The following is a 14,269-nucleotide window of genomic DNA, read 5'->3' as shown; positions in this document are numbered from 1 at the left end:
TTCACAGGCTGGAGTCAAGATTGCCAGGAGAAGTATCAACAACCTCAGATATGCAGATGATACCTCTTTCATGGCAGAAAGTAAAGAGGAACTAAAGAGCCTCTTGATGAAGGTGAAAGAGGAGAGCGAAAAAGCTGGTTTAAAACTCAACATTCAAAAAATTAAGATCATGGCATCCGGTCCCATCACTTCATGGCAAATAGATGGGGAAACAGTGGGAACAGTGGCTGACTTTATTTTTCTGGGCTCCAAAATCATTGCGGATAGTGATTGCAGCCATGAAATTAAAAGACGTTTGCTCCTTGTAAGGAAAGTTATGACCAACCTAGATAGCATATTAAAAAGCAGGGACATTACTTTGCCAACAAAGGTCCGTCTAGTCAAGGCTATGGTTTTTCCAGTAGTCATGTATGGATGTGAGAGTTGGACTGTGAAGAAAGCTGAGCGCCGAAGAACTGATGCCTTTGAACTGTGGTGTTGGAGAAGACTCGAGAGTCCCTTGGACTGCAAGGAGATCCAACCAGTCCATTCTAAAGGAGATCAGTCCTGGGTGTAAATTGGAGGGACTGATATTGAAGCTGAAACTCCAATACTTTGGTCACCTGATGCAGAGAGCTGCCTCATTTGAAAAGACCCTGATGCTGGGAAAAATTGAGGGCAGGAGGAGAAGGGGACGACAGAGGATGAGATGGTTGGATGGCATCACCGACACAATGGACAGGGGTTTGGGTGGACTCTGGGAGTTGGTGATGGACAGGGAGGCCTGGCGTGCTGTGGTTCATGGGGTAGCAAAAAGTCGGACATGACTGAGCGACTGAACTGAACTGACACTTACTTAAGGAGACAGAAACACTGTACACAGAAAATTATAAGATACTGATGAAAGAAAGCACAGATGACATAAACAGATAGAGAGATATTCCATGTTCCTGGATAGGAAGCATCAATATTGTGAAAATGACTATACTACCAAATGCAATCTACAGATTCAACGTGATCCCTATCAAATTACCAAGCGCATTTTTCACAGAACAAGAACAAAAATTTCACAATTCATTCAGTTCAGGTTAGTTCAGTCAGTCATGTCTGACTCTTTGCGACCCCACGGACTGCAGCATGCCAGGCCTCCCTGTCTATCAGCAACTCCCAGAGTTTACTCAAACTCATGTCCATTGAGTCAGTAATGCCATCCAACCACCTCATCCTCTGTTGTCCCCTCCTGCTCCTGCCTTCAATCTTTCCCAGTATCAGGGTCTTTTCCAATGAGTCACTTCTTCGCATCAGGTGTCAAAAGTATTGGAGTTTTAGCTTCAGCATTAGTCTTTCCAATAAATATTCAGGATTGATTTCCTTCAGGATGGACTGGTTGAATCTCCTTGCTGTCCAAGGGACTCTCAAGAGTCTTCTCCAACACCGCAGTTCAAAAGCATCAATTCTTCAGAGCTCAGCTTTCTTTATAGTCCAGCTCTCACATCCATATATGACTACTGGAAAAACCATAGCTTTGACTAGACAGACCTTTGTTGACAAAGTAATGTCTCTGCTTTCTAATATGCTGTCTAGGTTGTTCATAGCTTTTCTTCCAAGGAATAAGTATCTTTTAATTTCATTGCTGCAGTCACCATCTGCAGTGATTTTGGAGCCCCAAAAAATAAAGTCTGGCACTGTTTCCACTGTTTCCCCATCTATTTCCCATGAAGTGATGGGACAAGATGCTATGATCTTAGTTTTCTGAATGTTGAGCTTTAAGCCAACTTTTTCACTCTCCTCTTTCCCTTTCATCAAGAGTCTCTTTTAGCTCTTCCTCACTTTCTGCCATAAGGGTGGTGTCATCTGCATATCTGAGGTTACTGATATTTCTCCTGGCAATCTTGATTCCAGCTTGTGCTTCATCCAGCCCAGCATTTCTCATGATGTACACTGCATATAAGTTAAATAAGCAGGGTGACAATATACAGCCTTGATGGACTCCTTTTCCTATTTGGAACCAGTCTATTGTTCCATGTCCAGTTCTAAGTGTTCCTTCTTGACCTGCATATAGATTTCCCAGGAGGCAGGTCAGGTGGCCAGGTATTCCTGTCTCTTGAAGAATTTTCCACACTTTGTATGGAAACATCAAAGATGTTGACTAGCCAAAGCAGTCTTGAGAAAGAAGAATGGAGCTGGAGGAATCAACTTTCCTGACCTCAGATTATACTACAAAGCTACCGTCATCACGACAGTATGGTACTGGCACAAAAACAGAAATATATACCAATGGAACAAGATAGAAAGCCCAGACATAAACCTATGCACCTATGGGTACCTTATTCTTAACAAAGGAGGCAAGAATATACATTGACAAAGATAGCCTCTTCAATAAATGGTTCTAGGAAAAATGCACAGCTACATGTAAAAGAATGAAATTAGAACACTTCCTAACACAAAGATAAACTCAAATTGGATTAAAGACCTAAATGTAAGACCAGAAACAATAAAACTCTTAGAGCAAAACATAGGCAGAACACTCGATGACATAAATCAAAGCAAGATACTCTATGATCCACCTCCTAGAGTAACGGAAATAAAAACAAAAGTAAACAAGGGGGACCTGATTAAACTTAAAAGCTTTTGCACAGGTGAAAGCAAGGTGAAAATACAACTGTCAATGGGAGAAAATCATAGCAAATGAAATAACTGACAAAGGGTTAATTTCCAAAATATACAAGCAGCTCATACAACTCAAAGCTAGAAAAACAAACAATCCAATCAAAAAGTGGTAAAAAGACCTAAACAGACATTTCTCCAAAGACATACAGATGGCTAACAAAAACATGAAAAGATGCTCAACATTGCTTGTTATTAGAAAAATGCAAATCAAAACTACAATGAGGTATCACCTCACACTGGTCAGAACGGGCATTATCAAAAAGTCTGTAAACAATAAATGTGGGAGAGAGTGTGGAGAAAAGGGAATGCTCTTGCATTGTTGGTGGGAATGTAAATCAATACAGTCCTACGGAAGACAGTATGGAGATTCCTTAAAAAACTAGGAATAAAACCACCATATGACCCAGCAATCCCACTCCTAGGCACGTACCCTGAAGAAACCAGGGTTGAAAAAGACACATGTATTCTACTGTTCATTGCAGCACTATTTACAATAGCTAGAACATGGAAGCAACCTAGATGCCCACTGACAAATGAATGGATAAAGAAATTGTGGTACATATACACAATGGAATATTACTCAGCCATAAAAAGGAACACATCTGAGTCAGTTCTGATGAGGTGGATGAACCTAGAACCTATTATACAGAGTGAAGTGAGTCAGAAAGAGAAAGACAAATATCATATTCTAATGCACATATACGGAATATAGAAAAATGGTACTGAAGAATTTATTTTCAGGGCAGCAGTGGAGAAACACACATAGAGAATAGACTTATAGACATGAGGAGAGGGGAAGAGAGAGTGAGATGTATGGAAAGAGTAACATGGAAACTGACATTACCCTATGTAAAATAGATAGCCAATGGGAATTTGCTGTATGGCTCAGGACACTCAGACAGGGGCTCTGTATCAACCTAGAGGGGTGGGATGGGAGGGAGGTTCACAAGGGAGAGACTATATGTATACCTATGGCTGATTCGTGTTGCAGTTTGACAGAAAACAACAAAATTCTGTAAAGCAATTATCCTTCAATTAAAAAAAAAAAGTGAGACACTACTCTGCCAACAAAGGTCCATTTAGTCAAAGCTATGGTTTTTCGGTAGTCATGGATGGATTGAGAGTTGGACCATAAAGAAAGCTGAGTGCCTAAGAACTGATGCTTTTGAACTGTGGTGTTGGAGAAGACTTTTGAGAGTCCCTTGGACTACAAGGAGATCCAACCAGTCAGTCCTAAAGGAGATCAGTCCTGAATATTTATTGGAAGAACTGATGCTGAAGCTGAAACTCCAACACTTTGGCCACCTGGTGTGAAGAGCTGACTCATTGGAAAAGACCCTGATGCTGGGAAAGACTGATGGCAGGAGGAGAAGGGGATGACAAAGGATGAGATGGTTGGATGGCATCACCAACTCAACGGACATGAGTTTGAGTAAGCTCTGGGAGTTGGTGATGGACAGGGAGGCCTGGTGTGCTGCAGTCCACGGGGTCGCAGAGTTGGACATGACTGAGCGAGTGAACTGAACTGAACTCGACGCAGAAATAATATTATAACCTACTAGATACTAGTTGCATTCCATTCCACAGTCATAGTTCCTATTCTCTGAGTCTTGATAACTTAAAGATACTAGAAAATGTCAAATTAGATCGGTGATGTAAAGTATCTGAAGGTAATGGAACAAGCTCAGCATTGCAACTTTCATGCATTTCATTGATTTGATGCTTCATCTTGCTTTACCATGAAATTGATGCTTTTAAGATATAGGTAGTTAAATGACATTAAGGTTTTTCCTTCTGGTTCTTTTTTTTGGTTTATTTGTTTGTTTTTAATCAAACTCAGTCTAACTCAGGGTCTTTTCCAATGAGTCAACTCTTCGCATGAGGTGGCCAAAGGATTGGAGTTTCAGCCTCAGCATCAGTCCTTCCAATGAACACCCAGGACTGATCTCCTTTAGGATGGACTGGTGGGATCTCTCAAGAGTCTTCTCCAACACCATAGTTCAAAAGCATCAATTCTTCAGCACTCAGCTTTCTTTACAGTCTAACTTTCACATCCATGCATGACCACTGGAAAAACCATAGCCTTGACTAGATGGACTTTTGTTGACAAAGTAATGTCTCTGCTTTTTAATATGCTATCTAGGTTGGTCATAACTTTCCTTCCAAGGAGTAAGCATCTTTTAATTTCATGGCTGCAATCACCATCTGCAGTGATTTTTGAGCCAAAAAAAATAAAGTTTGACACTATTTCCACTGTTTCCCCATCTATTTGCCATTAAGTGATGGGACCAGATGCCATGATCTTTGTTTTCTGAATGTTGAGCTTTAAGCCAACTTTTCACTCTCCTCTTTCACTTTCATCAAGAGGCTTTTTAGTTCCTCTTCACTTTCTGCCATAATTCTCTGAGCCAGGTATTATTATTCTCTTTTAAAAGTGAAAAAAATAAAAGTTCAGCAGGGCCAAGTAAGTTGCTCAATGTCATAAAACAAGTATGTGATGAGGTGGGATTCAGATACAGGTACTAACTACACTAAAATTTTTATTAAAAGCATGACTTTTAACTAATCTATTTCACTTTCATTCACCCAACAGCTCTCTGTGAAAGGCTCAGGTCAAATTCATTTCCTTTACGAAGTCTTATCATTGCAGGCTGAAATTACCTATCCTTCCAACTGTTTGTATGATTCGTAATGCAGTTTGCTTTACATATGTGTTTTTACTAGAATGTGAACTCTTTAAAAGAAAGTGAAGTCGCTCAGTCGTGTCCGACTCTTTGTGACCCCATGGACTGTAGCCTACCAGGCTCCTCTGTCCATGGGATTTTCCAGGCAAGAGTCCTGGAGTGGATAGCCATTTCCTTCTCCAGGGGATCTTCCTAACCCAGGGATCGAACCTGGGTCTCCCGCATTGTAGACAGATGCTTTTACCGTCTGAGCCATCAGGGAAGTCTGAATTCTTTAAGGTCAGTAACAATTCCTTTATTTCTCTGTCATTAGTGTCCGGTATGGAGGCTGGCTGAGTGGTTGCTCAGCAAATGTTTTACTCTATGAAAGAATGACTAGAAGAATGAAATGCCAATAACTTATTTTTATTTTCTTATGGTGGTAAATAGGATATCCTTGTATTATCAATAAACTCTAAAGTCATCCAGCAGTAGCTTGTGGATACAGACTGTTAAGTTTGACAAGGGTAAGAACTATGTCATTGTTTTTTATTACTGTGTTCTCAGTACTGAGCTTAGTGCTTGGTGCTTAGTGTAGTAAAGGGGGATGGGTGACAGAGGAAGGAATCTGCATACCCTAAATTTGTAAGGCTTCTCTCCCAGCTCATTTAAACAAATCTTCACTGTTTTGGGGACTCATAGCTACAGATCTAGAGGAAGAGATGTTCTTGGGGCAAGAATGGGGGCTGTGTGATTATGCAAGTGGCAAGGCACAGAGGTCACCAGTTCTGAAGCTCACCTGTCATCTCCATCCTCATTTAGCAGTAGTCTGTACTCATCTGATAAATAGTAAGACCTCACATTCCAGTTGCAGGTGGATATTAGTAGGGAAAAGAAGGACAGGAGGCAGGAAGAAGAGCTGTGGGATTAAGAAAACAAAAAATGGAGGGAAGAGTGAAAACAAGGAGGAGAGGGTAATAAGGGTAAAACAGGATTGGAAAGAAGATGGAGGGGTGGGAAAGAAAGGAGGCAAGAAAAAGGAAGAGGAAGGCTGGGGGATACTGACAACTTTACACTGAGTGGCGCCAGACAACTGCAGAGGGCAACGGGGAGCTGGCAGGGATCCCTTAGTCCGATTCCAAGGCAGGGTGAGGAACAGTGGGGGTCAGTCTCATTCTTCAGTATTTAGACTCAATTACCTCACTGCCTGGGTATGCCTGAGTAAGGCAAATGGGCCAATGATGTTCATATGGCTCTAACATACCGACGAGGTAGGGCCTAATGATGGCAGCTCTGAAATGAATATTACTTCTTCTCCCAGTAAGTGTCATTAGCAAAATGGAAGACAACACAACTAAACAAACAAATAACTCAGTGTTCTCAGCATCTTGATAATCAGCTTCTCCCAGGAAGGCCTGTGTCTGCTGCTATTTTGGTTGTCCCACAGCACTCAGTTCAGTGGTATACCCAGCAGACATTTAGTAAATAGTTGGGAAATCTTAACATGAAGTATTGTTTTGATTGGGGGGGCAGGGGGAGGGGCACAGAAAAATGTGTAACAGGTCCTCTGGTGAGAAACCCGTCTCTGCTTTGTGGAGAAAAGGCTGAAGACACAATAAGACTTCTAGAGTTAACTCTTATGTTATTCGTTATTAAAAAGGCAAGGTCTTAAGATGTGCTTTTTAACAGTCTTTAGTTTGGCTGTAATTTAAGATGACTTTTACAAATTAGATCCTAATCCTTGCAGACACAGATGGCTGTTACAGAATAGCCTTGCAAAAACACTACTCATTCAACTTGAAAGAGCATTCAGAGAAGGATGAAGGGCCATTAACTCTCATCCCACCCCTAGCTCTAGGAGGTCTAATGAGTCCTGGGTGGGCTTTCTGGGTTTAGGTGTGGGTCTGGAATCTGGGTGGGCCTATGGCATCTGTTTTCATTTGGAACAGCCTCTCTAGTTCACTCTGGAATCAGGGATTTAGGATCAATCAGACTTGAGGTCATTAACACTTGACAACATTAACTTGAATGCTTATGTGTGAGTCATCATGCTGGTAACTTCATGGGAGATAGATACTAACATGATATGAACAGTCTCTGTAAATAATTACAGAACAACAGGACAAGTCCTATGAGAGAGGAATGTATAATCTAAACTGCACTGGATACATAAGTGAGGAGCTTAAGAGAAGGGGAAGGCTTCCCAGAGGAGGTGACATTTGAACTAGGCATTAAAAGACAAGTTCAAATGGGTCAGGAAAAGTGGGAAGGGTAGATATTCAAGGAAAAGAGAACAAAGTATAGAAAAAAGCACAAAGACATGACAGTCTCTTGTGTCTTTAGTGAAAAGTGAGCAATATCCTATCTCCATGTGACAGAATTAAGTAAGGGGAGGCAGGATTTAAGGTGGGAGAGGTAGAATTGTGGGCCAGATTGTGATGAGTTTTTAAAAAGCATTCTAATGGGTCTGTACTTATCCTGAGGGAGTAGCAAGCTACCAAAGATTTTTTAAATAAGAAAAAGAATGATCAGAGTAGGGTTTTAGAATAATCATTCTGTGGCAGATAATTTCAAGTTGACCAAGGACCATAAAATGGACCTGTGATGGATACTGGGAAGCTCTTGATTTCTCCAATAGGAACAAGCCGTTTTGGCTAGACATTTTCTCTGAGCAACTGGGCCAAATTTAGTCTAAACTGGGCTTCAGATGAGATGGAAGTAGAAAGGGATCAGGGAGTAGAGACTGTTAACCAGATTGAATAGTGTTCTTCAGCAGAGTAAAACAAATGCAATCTAAGAGTACATTTTTTCTAAGACCAAGTGACTGACCCTCCATTTAGGGCAAATATATACTGACACTTAACATGGTCTACACTGAAAAGGCTGAATGCATGGTGACTAAGAGCTCAAGGCAGGCAGGGTGCAGGCCTAAGAACCCTCTGCATTTCACGTCTCAGTTGCCCGGATTCTTTTTAACAGAAACTTTACACAGTCCACATTTTTATCTTATGGGGGGAAGTTATTAGTGTTGATCATAAGACCCAGCTCTTTTTAAGAGACTCTTCCTCTCCCCTCCTCCCAGTTCAATTTAGTTCAGTTCAGTTGCTCAGTCGTGTCTGACTCTCTACGACCCCATGAACCACAGCACGCCAGGCCTCCCTGTCCATCACTAACTCCTGGAGTCCACCCAAACCCATGTCCATCAAGTCGGTGATGCCATCCAACCATCTCATCCTCTGTTGTCCCCTTCTTCTTCTGCCCTCAATCTCTCCCAGCATCAGAGTCTTTTCCAATAAGTCAGCTCTTCACATCAGGTAGCCAAAGTATTGGAGTTTCAGCTTCAACATCAGTCCTTCCAATGAACACCCAGGACTGATCCCCCTTAGTATGGACTGGTTGGATCTCCTTGCAGTCCAAGGGACTCTCAAGAGTCTTCTCCAACACCACAGTTCAAAAGCATCAGTTCTTCAGAGCTCAGCTTTCTTTAGAGTCCAACTCTCACATCCACATATGACCACTGGAAAAACCACAGCCTTGACTAGACGGACCTTTGTTGGTAAAGTAATATCTCTGGTTTTTAATATACTCCCAGTAATCAGGTTCAAAAATTAATCTGAAAGAAAGGTTACTTTTAAAAGCCAGGAAGGTCCATAGATTCCATTTCTTTCAGTACTTTCATATTATAGATGAGGCTCAGAAGGGTGACTTAAAATCAAGTGTTGGAAGGGGTTAATTTGGCTCCTAAGTTATAGAAGTTCTCCAAGGTGAGATGTTCATGGTCTAGCACAGCCTGAAAGAAGCATGAGAGCCAGGCTGATCTTGAACCCCTTGACAGTGTCTCTTTTCTAAGTGTTCACCCATTTAAAGTTCAACTTTAGCCCTAGAATTTAAGGTAGTTTCTTACTTGGCCATGTGGTCCATAGAGCATATGCATGCATATGTTCCATTATGCAAACTTTATATCTTATATAAGAAAAAATAAGAAGAGGTTGGAGTAGTAGGTGAGGGCGGTGAGAGAAGGGACAATGTCCAGCACCTGAGGTCCACGTTAGTCTCCTTGGGTTAGAGATAGTTGTTGGATCTTCATCCTACTTAAGAGATTTGTGGCTGAGTGGTAGAGCTAAACATATACTACTAGCTTGTTTCTATCCTGCAAACCCAATAGCTAATGTGAGGGACTAAGTTGGTGAAGGACAGGAAAGCCTGGTGTGCTGCAGTCCACGGCATTGTGAAGAGTCAGGCATGACTGAGTGACTGAATGATGATGATGAAGATGAACCTTGACCAAATTCTTGGTTTTGGTGTTGAAGTCTATGCTATTAAGTCTCACATTAGCAGATCATAATGTAGTCACAGAATATCAAGATTTAAAACGTATCTTAGAGATAAGCTAGTCTCGGCACCTTTTCATATAAAGGAGGAACACCAGGAATGACTCCATATATATCCATTACTGCCAAAAAGGGATAATTTAGTAGTGCTTTGTTAACTTCAAAAATAGAAAAATCACTACCTCACAACACAAAATATTCTTTTCTTAGAAAGACCAAATTTGCCTCCCAATAACTTTCAACTTACTGGTCCCACTTTATTGTTGGAGTCACACAAAATCAGATTCCAGTTTTTATTGGTAGGCTTTCAAACAGCTGAAGACAACAATCACATGTCCCATGGCCACTCCTTCTCTAGAGAAAAATACTTCCCCAAATGATATGATTTCCTGTTTCCTTCTCTTCCTAACTGCCCTGCTCTACAGAAGCTCCTATTTCTTCAAGTGACAACAAGGAGTTTCAGCATGGAGTCTAAAGACTTTTGTAAAGAGTTGACTAGGACTTAAGTTATTCTCTTGATGGGATTATACCTCTAAAAATGCAGCTCGCTTTTTGATGGCAGTCATAACACATTATTAACATATATTCATCTTAATTTAACCATAATAACCTCTATTCAAGCATGATTTTCCCATCTCAAACTTGAGCAATTTGTTTTCTAAGTCTATGCAGTCATCTCTTTCCATATGTACATATTTCTGTAAAATTTTTCTAGGTTTTACTATTTTAAGGGTTTCCTGAATCTTGTTTTTCATAATCCATAAATATGATAATGTCTTCATTTAAGTTGCCAATACGTATGGTGAATAATTAGATTAAATATAGAGCCTTTTGTTTCCTTCCAGGGAGAGGACAGTCTCTTAGCCAGCAGTTTCTGGACACATCTACTTAATCAGTAAAGAATCTACCTAACTGTCGATTTATATCTCTCTACTTTTCTCCAGAATATTGTGAGAGACTATCAAAAGCCTTACTGAAATACAGATACACAGTGAATTCAGGTCACCCTCCCTGACTTCCCAGGCTAATAAGAGCTATCAAATTATAAAATATTCTTGGTTTAGCATGACTCTTTCATGGTGAACCTATAATCATTGACCCTGATCTGAGTGTTAAGTTGTTCAGAACATAATTCTCAGATCTCCTATGGGATACAGAGATGAGATCTTGGGAAAGCCTGTATGAGTGCTGGAATAGGGGGAAATCATTAGGAAGGAAGAAAGACCTGGTACTTAATTCCTTATCTAGGCTACTAGGCACATGTCTGCTGGCCTGGGAAGCCATACTTTCTCCAAAGGCTGAGGAGAGAATGGTGTGCAGAACAAAGAAGGACTCACGAGTGCTCGGTTTTGTGGTAAGTTGTGCCGTGGCACTTTGCTTGGACTACTTTGCCTAGGCTTAATGATGCTTTATCTCCCATCCAGATGTACTTCCCAAGACAGCTGTGGGAACTTACATCTCTCCTAGGAAAGGTACTCAGTAACTTGAATTCATCCCACGGAAATCCTTTGGAAGCAACGAAATCAAAGACGATCTGGAGCTTATTGCTGGCTAGGAAACGCCGCTCGAGGAACTCGCCGCTTGGGGTCCGGATCCGCAGTTTGCTCACAGGCTCAGCATTTTCTTCCTTTGGCTCGGGAGGCAAGGCCTGCTCTAAGGAGAGCCTGATGGCCTGAAGAGGGCAAAAACAAGGTGTTAAACTGTTGATAGATGGAACTGTGGGGGGTGGGGGAGGGAGACACTAGAAAAACCTGCTGGCTTCTAGAAACCCATCAAAAAGTCATTGCCCATTTATTAACTAAGCCTAATACTTGAACAACAGAATCACGTGTTTTTCACCTTTTTAAATATTAGCCCAATATGCAAGTAATTAAAATAAATCCCATCATTATGACACATTAAACTGATAGGTAATGACATAGAAAAGAAATTAATTTTTTACTGAAAGGCTCAGTATTTGTGATTGAGGAAATAGGTATCAAACACCCAATTGCTTCCTTTCTGCAGTATGAATTAAGGCTATTAGAAGCATTTGCAAAAGCACGCGTGTGTGCGTATGCATGCATACACACACACACACACACACACACACACACACATACATGGGGATGTGAAGGTGGGGGGAGAGACAGAACGAAAGAGAGAGAAAACATACATTTCCTAAGTAGAAATGGCTGAAGACTTTGTAGAATTCTGGATAAGATATTAACAATGAAATGGAGGGATGATTCTGCTTGGGGTGATGAAAATTTTTGGAAATAGTGGTGCTGGTTGCAAAATTGTGAATGTAATTCATGCCATTTAATTGTACTTAAAAATGGTTACAAAGGCAGATTTCTGTTATATATATTGTGCTTCAATACAAGAAAATGGAATGGAAATAAAAGAAATTAAAATACTAGGTTTACTGGGGCAGACTATGGTCCCAGTTCCAGCCTTGCCACATAACTGTCAGAGTTGGCCAAGTCCAGATCTCTGGATCTAGAGATGGCAGATTCAAACAACTTAGGGTAAATTGTTGGGAGATCTCATGGCTAGGGCTGGGCTCTAGTTCTTAACCTAGTGTTATTTCACATTCAAGATACTCCAGCAGAAGGAAGTTAAAGGTCTCTGATGTCCCTGCCTATGGCAGAAACTCACTAAAACCATTTTGTTCCTAGCACTGGGGGAGGTTCCTTAGACAAATAAGCCTGGAATTGGCATGTTTAGCTTCACAGAAAGTAACCAGTTGTGTTCCTGGTTACTCTCACTCTTTCATGTTCCCAATTTTCATCAACAGGAAAAATAAAAATTTCTCCCAGTTAATTTACAACTATTATAATCAAGTAATATGAGAGAGAGAGAAATTGGGATATACATTTTCTAAAATCTCAACACAATTTTCCAAGTTGGTATCACTCTTCCCTTTGGAGAAATAACAATCACAAAAAACCACTCTATTAAACAACTCTCAGGTAAAAAGGGAAATATAAATGAAAACTACAGATTATCTAGAAAACAATGACTATTGAAATTTCATATTCATATTAGAATGTAAAGGATTCAGTTAAAGCCATACTCAGAGGAAATTTGTAACCCTAAAATTCTTATATAATGCAAAAGGAAAGAATAAAAATAAGAATGAGGCTTAAAACACTAGGAGAAAAAAAAACTCAATAAAACAAATGGAAAGTAAGCTGAGAAGAAAATAAAACTAAAAGCATAAAGGAATCAGATTAGAAAAAAAGAAGAAAAACATTAACTAGTAACCAATAAATAGGCTGCATCTTTGGAGAAAAATCAATAAACTTAAAAAGTAATAAAAAGAAACACAAAAATGGTAACCTATAGAAGTGGGATAAACAGGATGGAAGAAATGACAGCATTTTCTGAATATGCTGTTTAATATATTTTACTTCTGACTTATATAAATGTATTACCTGTTAAAATATATTTAAAACAACTAATAGCAGAACAAAATCTGCTCAGACTCTAGTATGAATAAGAAATTACTTTCTGTGTTATTTATATAATCTGGTTGGTTCTTACACTGAAGTATTTTCAAAAAGGCATTAACATTTTCTGTACTATATAGAAAATCTAGTCTTTTCTATGATACCGAAGTCATTTTCCTTCTGGAAGCACTGAATTATTATCACCTACTTCATCCTGTGTGCTCAGTCATGTCCGACTCTTTGCAATCCCATGGACTGTAGCCTGCCAGGCTCCTCTGTCCATGGAATTTTCCAGGCAAGAATACTGGAGTGGGTTGCCATTTCCTTCAAAGGGGATTATAAACATGGGATTATACACACAACATATGTAGAGTTCCCAGTGTGCTGTCTGAGACATAACAGGCTTTGGTTAATGGTTGCTTAGGGTTATACTGGCTAAATAGTCCTACACTCTCATTTTTTATATGGTGAAATTGATACTCAGAAATGGAAACAAAAATATTGTTTAAAAATCAGAAGAATAGAAAGTTAAATCATTTACTTTAATCTTTTTTTTTGGATACCACAAGTAGAAGTTTATCTAATATTAGTGTTCTGAGTCAGCAATGAGTTTCAGCAAAATATTTTCAAATATTAAACTATTTAAGTAACACTGTCATATGTTAAAAACCCAATGAAGAGATGAACCCATGTACATCAAAATTAAGGTCCAATTATGTCTATTATAGCTTTCAGTATACTATATTATTGATACTTGTTTAATGTCTGGCTTTCCCACTAGCCTGCAGGCTCTATAAGGATGTGAGAAAATGTATTACTTTTTATTATAACTATAGGGCATAGCATACAAAATAGATGCTCACTATATATATTTGATAACAGAAGCAATAAACTAACATGTTAACTGAAATACTGTATATAAAAGTGCTTAGTATGGTGATAAGCACATAGTAGGTGCTCAGCAAATGCTAAAAGAATCTGAATGTCATGGCTTCTATTTCTAGGAACCAAGAACTGAACACCCCGAGTTTCCTTTCTTTGAGATTGACTTCCTCCAGCATCAACTGTTCAGATTAAATTTCCTCATGTGTCCTACAAGGGCCAGCTAACCAAGAGTTATTTAAAGGGTAAACTACCTCTATGGATTAGTTATATACATTTTCTAAACTATTTTCCCTGATTATAAATGTAA

At 39.7% G+C, this 14,269-nt stretch overlaps 1 protein-coding gene across 1 annotated transcript in view; it reads right to left on the bottom strand.

The window, feature by feature from the left end:
• Positions 1-14,269, bottom strand: part of FAF1 (Fas associated factor 1) — a 487,842-nt gene that overhangs the window by 32,911 nt on the left and 440,662 nt on the right. The window contains exon 18 of the mRNA XM_052636540.1: positions 11,100-11,315. Within this exon, the coding sequence (XP_052492500.1) occupies positions 11,100-11,315 (216 nt within the window). The remainder of the gene's footprint in view (positions 1-11,099; positions 11,316-14,269) is intronic.

This window comes from Budorcas taxicolor, chromosome 3, assembly GCF_023091745.1.
Source record: "Budorcas taxicolor isolate Tak-1 chromosome 3, Takin1.1, whole genome shotgun sequence".
NCBI lineage: Eukaryota > Metazoa > Chordata > Mammalia > Artiodactyla > Bovidae > Budorcas > Budorcas taxicolor.
This window is presented reverse-complemented; position numbering and strand designations above follow the sequence as displayed.